Genomic DNA, 6,069 nt, shown 5'->3' on the forward strand with positions numbered 1-6,069 from the left:
AGCTGATTAAAGGAGCCTTGAGTAGAGCCTTGGATACAGGTAAATGGCCGTCTCATTATCTCTCATAAGCTGGCTCCGTATCCCTTCAGGAGCCTTCGTGATAAATTCTACCTTTTAATCTCACTCAATTTATGCGTCTTTTTAATCGCATACTTTCACTTTAAGCATTGATGAGGTTCCCCCAGGTATTGGTAATGCACTTTAACGCACCTCATAACACCTGTAATTAGTACAAATATTAAGGTGGACAGGGTAACAGAAGCGAGTAATTAGGCGGTGGTGGTGAGGTGGCGGATGATGAATGGAAGGTTAATTGGAGGTGTTTTATCTTTTTTTTATCATATTTTTTTTCCTTGACAGTAATGATGAATTAGTCACCATATATGCTCGGGCGGGGGCGGTAAGGGGGCCGACGATCAGGGGTGTAATATATGGAGATGGATCTAGTCGCCTGTCTCGTAAGCTCGCCAGGCCGCCCTTGATCACCTTCTAATACTGCGCGGCGATCACGGGGTAACAGCTGATCAACGCAGGAGGAGGGGTAGGAGGGTATTAGCCTAATTCTCGCGTACGTATGCTAACATGGGCAAGGTGTGGCGGGTGTGGCGGCGGAGGAGGAGGATGGTGTGACGCCCCCATGTTGAGGAGGAGTTGGGTCATCCTTCTACCTCCTCCTCCACACACACACACACACACACACGCGCGCGCGCGCGTTGTTCCGACGAGAGGTTCTAGAAATATTAACTATAAATAGAATTAATATTCGTCTACATAAGAACATAAGAAAATAAGAAGTCTGCAATAGGCCGGTTGGCCTGTGCAAGTGTGCAAGGCAGCTCCTGTCGAGAGTTACAACGACTCTATCGTCCATGAATCTATCTAGCCTCCCTTTAAAACTTTCCCAGCGTCCCAGTGCTTACTTGTTCCACTCGTCCACCACCCTATTTGTGAACCAGTTCCTTCCTATCTCCCTCCTAAACCTAAACTTATCCAACTTAAATCCGTTGCTCCGAGTCCTATCCTGCTGGGATATTATAAGAACTTTATCTGTATCTCCTTTATTGATTCCTTTCACCCACTTAAATACTTCTATCATATCTCCCCGCACTCTTCGTCTTTCTAGAGAATGCAAGTTTAGTTTCTTTAATCTATCTTGATATGGAAGGCTTCTAAGTCCCGGAATCATTTTCGTCATTCTTCGCTGCACCGACTCCAGTGAATTTATATCCATTTTATAATAAGGGCACCAGAACTGAACAGCATAATCGAGGTGCGGCCTGACTAGCACAAGATGTAATTGCAATAGGACCTCCGCCTCTTATTACTTACACTTCTAGATATAAAACCTAATACTCTGTTTGCCTTATTTCGAACATTAACGCACTTTCTAGGCCGAAGGTCCTGCATACGAGCACCCCAGGTCTGTTTCACAAATATACTTCTCATATTTGATGTTATTAAGGCTGTATACATTGACAGTATTTGTTCTTCCAACTATTACAGAAATATGTAATTTTATATGAATTCGCGTTGAACATTTGTATTATTATTATTATTATTATTATTATTATTATTATTATTATTATTATTATTATTCACATTTATAGAAGACTCTTGTGTGACCTTATTGAAATGATTATAGTTTGTTTAATAAATTATCACCATCACCAATTCATCAGTTAAGTTATCAGAGTCAATCCGTCCTTAAAGCACAAGTAAATAAAGTCGATCTGAAACTGATATACAAATTACCCATAATTGTGAATATTACCGAGACATTCATTAAAAATATCCTCCTTAGGGAAGAAAATAAAACTAAACCAAAATCTTCATAAAACAAGTGAATGTAAGAAGTCTGGAGCGTCTTAAAACATGACCCACCAAAACACCGGGACAACTAACTAATGACCCCTGAATTAAACCCCTTGAAGAATATAAGCAAATTGTAGGTCAACTAATCATAACTTCGATAAAGATAACCGGTGTTGTTAAATAATCGTGATGCACCACCAACAACTAAACACCATTGATCAATACCAAACGAGCCAATCATATAACCAAATTACTAGCTGATTCTACCACTTGTTTTATCACACGACAAATCAACCAGATTACCCCCGACTACTCACCTAGCCCAGCACCGACCCCTGAGGGAACAGAACCTTGGCAACTTATCTGTAAACTTCAGTAATAACTCAATTATTATAAGTATTATACACGTTTGAAACATGAAATAAAATTAACATGTGTCAAGAGTCTGCATTATGAAGCATGTATAACTATGAGGTGTTGGGGGAGAAGACAGTAGTTTAAGGGTTATGAGGTCGAATTTGCATCATATTTTACCTCTCGTTTATAAATAGTCGCTTCTTGTTGTGTGTTCCTTCGTCGGGGTAGGGCGACGGGGGGAGTCCACGGGTGATGGTTGTCTGTAGGTAAAGGTCTTATTAATATGCCCACCTTACCTCCTCCTCCTCCTCCCCCCCGCCCACCAAAAAAAAAAAAATCCAATTGTTATTTTATTTTTTGGTTTTGTTATTTTTACGTCTCATAAATTGTACTGTACTACAATAATCCTTTAAAGTAAGATTGATTTTTATATGGCGTGCGGTGGCTAAATGGATACAGCACTCGCTTTTTTTCGTAAATATTGTTGGATCACAGGCCACAATACCTCCTTATGAACTAAAAAAAACATACCTAAAAACACTTGGTCTACAGTACGCTACATCCACACCGCCCATAACGAGCTGTCAGACCTGCGGGATCCACTTTCACTTTTTCAGCGGCAGTTGTTATATAATACCAGTTGTAGTGAAGGTAAAGGCTGGATGTATACATTAAGTACTTTGATCTGATATGTTTTCAGTAACGGAATCGGAGTAGTAGCGCTGTGACGCTCTCGGTGAATTACTTTTGAGAGAGAGAGAGAGAGAGAGAGAGAGAGAGAGTATTACAGTAACATCACCCTTCCTCACCCACCACCACCACCCTTCCTCACCCACCACCACCACATCACCCACCACCACCACCACCTCACCCACCACCACCACCACCACCTCACCCACCACCACCACCACCTCACCCACCGTTACCACCCTTCCTCACCCACCATCACCCTCCACCACCACCTCAGCCACACACCACCAGCCACCACAGGAGTAAGGTTATCCATCAATAGTCTGACGTTTGGCATTTACCTGCGAGCTTCCCTTTGTGATTTGTTTTTGCTGGTTAGGTTAGGTGAGGTGAGGTGAGGTGAGGTGAGGTGAGTTTGGGTTAGGTGAGGTTAGGTTAAGTGAGGTGAGGTCTGGTTATGCCAGTCTACAATTAAGAACGTGTTACAGTATGTTGATTCATCTGTTAGTTTCCTCAGCGTCACCCAAATATTTAATCCTATACGAACGTGATCTGTGTATCGTGAAGTTGTGTGGCATAGTGAGGGAAAGGATTTGTGTATGAGCTTTCTGCTGCATAGATTCGTGTTGTGTTGTGTTGTGTTTTATTGTGTTGTTTTATTGTGTTGTATTTTATTGTGTTGTGTTTTATTGTGTTGTGTTATAATTTCTTTAACTCTTTGAAGACGATAGTTTAAGTATCTTGCTCTTGTGAGACCACACCTGGATTACGCAGTTCAGTTCTGGTCACCGTATTACAGAATGGATATAGAATCCTTGGAAAGAATTCAGAGGAGAATGACAAGACTAATCCCGGGCATTAGGAACCTTGAGTATAGAGACAGGTTAAAGCATCTTAATTTGCACTCCCTTGAGAGACGTAGAGCGAGGGGCGACCTGATAGAGGTGTATAAGTGGAAGGCAGGGCTAAACAAAGGGACATTACAAAAGGTATTCCAAACTATCAACCAGGGAGCGAACTCGTAACAATGGTTTTAAATTAGACAAATTTAGATTTAGGCGTGAAATAGGTAAACACTGGTTTGGAAACAGAGTAGTGGATGGTGGAACAAGTTACCGTATGTCATCATTAACTCGAATACGCTGAATTGCTTCAAACATGGGTTGGATGCTCATATGAGCAATAGGGGTTGGGTAGTAAGCTGGGACTGCCCAGTATGGGCCAATGAGCCCTTTGCAGTTTCCTCCATTCTTATGAAGAAAGAATGAAAAACAGGCTTACATTCATTAGAAGAGGCGTAAGAGTTAGGGGTATATGATGAGAGGTGTACAAGTGGGTAAGTGGGATTAACAAGGAGGTAAAATGGAAGAGATGTTCTGAAGCTCAGTAATAACGAAATAACTTGAACAAATGGCTTTAAATTAGATAAATTCCGATTCAGAAAGGATATAGGCAAGCACTGGTTTGGTAATAGAGTTGTGGATATATGGAATAGGCTGCAGGATATAGGATCCGGGGACGCTGGGGCTTCAGGAATGAGTTCAGAGAGCACATGGAAGTGCTGGGATGGGTGTGAAAGGGATCTGCCCTGTATGGGCCAGTCGGCCTCCTGCAGTATCCCACTTTCTTATGTTCTTATGTTCTTATGTTCTTATGACACTGGGAGGGGGGAAGGGGGAAGGTAAGTAAGCTGGGAGGAGAGTGAGGTCAAGACTGGGTAAGGTATGACATATGGTAGCAAAATGGTTATTAATTATCTCAGCTGCCTCCTCACTAGGTAAATGTGAGATGAAAGGAAGTGTGGGATACTGACGGTTGAGACCACAGAGATCTTTTACCTTGGAGTACCACTGACCCATGCCGACCTCCTTGAGGCCGTGCACTTTCCTGGGATAATAAGTCTTCTTGGCAGACTTGATTTCACTGATGACCTGGTTACGTAGACTTCTGTACAGGCGGTTGTTGGTGTAGTACGCCTTGTTGTGCTGCTCATTAAGTCTTTTTATGCGGGGCGTAATCCACGGGACATCATCGGGGTGGATCCTCAGTGTTTTGGCTGGAAAGAAGTGGTAGTAGGTTTTGGTGTGTGTGTGCGTGTGTGTGTGATTCTTGTCGTTTATATTACACTTATATGTGGCAAAAGAGTAAATAGGATAAGTAAATTAAGTAATATTTTACCAACATTTTATTTCATACGTGAACGTGTCTACAATTGTTCGTTTACTTCAAATCAGTGGCTGTTGACCCACTCTTGGTAGCGCTGGGCTCCGGGCAGGTCGTCACCCAGGTAATGTTCGGTACACCGGTACAGACGATTGACCCTGGCCACGTCAATAACACTGAGGTTAGTCCTTTGGCCCATGAGTGAGGAGGAGGGCTCCCCAGGCCTGGCTTCTATGGTTTTGGAGTGATGGTCTTTACGTGACCCTCGAGGACCATAGTGCATAATGGAGCCGATGTCGTAAGGCAGCCCCAGTGTCTCGTTATATTGCACATGATAATCAATAATATTAGTGCCTTCCTTCATGTTTTCGTACCGCACAACGATGTGTTCATCACGGTCCATGCGTTGGTGCTCGTGGAAGAAGCCTAGCACGTGCATCAACTCGTGCGTCACGTGCGCCGGCTTTTCGGCGCATCCTGGCACACGTAGCTTGACCTTGGACACGTACCCAGGCTTGTTGTGGTACCCGTGGATGGTGTTATATACGTTTGCAACCTGCATCTTCACGTGATTCTGGTTAGGTTTATTTACTGACACGAACCTGACACACGTACTCTCGTGCAACATGCGTATACCCTGAAGAATACCCCTTTTGGCAGCCGTGTTGAAGGAGGAACTTATAACGAGAGGTATGTTAGTCGTTGGCCACGGCTTCATTGACCTATAAGCAACGTTTGCTGTAGGTGGCTGCTGGCGCCCGTAGGAAAACCCTGCACAAGTAAACAGGAGTGTAAAGGTGAACAACTTAGGTACAAACATCATGTAATAAGTGAAGGAGTGAGTGATAAACAGCTGGACGTGTGTTGAGTTATTACGCTGCTTAGTAATGTAGTAAGAGGTATTTTGTCTGGTAAAATAGTGACGTAGTGTAGTGAAATGTGGTGTACTGTTATAGTGAACATGATGTGTACTGTTATAGTGAACATGTGATGTAGTGAACATGATGTGTACTGTTATAGTGAACATGTGGTGTACTGTCATAGTGA

General features: G+C 42.9%; 1 protein-coding gene across 1 annotated transcript; it reads right to left on the minus strand.

Moving 5' to 3' along the window:
• Positions 1–5,089: 5,089 nt before the first annotated feature.
• On the minus strand, positions 5,090–5,842 carry LOC121855840 (low choriolytic enzyme-like). Its single transcript, XM_042350992.1, has one exon. It carries the CDS (start codon positions 5,840–5,842, stop codon positions 5,090–5,092), a length of 753 nt encoding a protein of 250 aa, XP_042206926.1.
• Positions 5,843–6,069: the final 227 nt, after the last annotated feature.

Source organism: Homarus americanus, unplaced genomic scaffold, assembly GCF_018991925.1.
Source record: "Homarus americanus isolate GMGI-L3 unplaced genomic scaffold, GMGI_Hamer_2.0 scaffold14072, whole genome shotgun sequence".
In the NCBI taxonomy this organism is placed as follows: Eukaryota; Metazoa; Arthropoda; class Malacostraca; order Decapoda; family Nephropidae; genus Homarus; species Homarus americanus.

Bases quoted from the DNA above. Each gene is read 5' to 3' on its own strand.
- LOC121855840 (XM_042350992.1), bottom strand. From the start codon at position 5,842: ATGTTTGTACCTAAGTTGTTCACCTTTACACTCCTGTTTACTTGTGCA.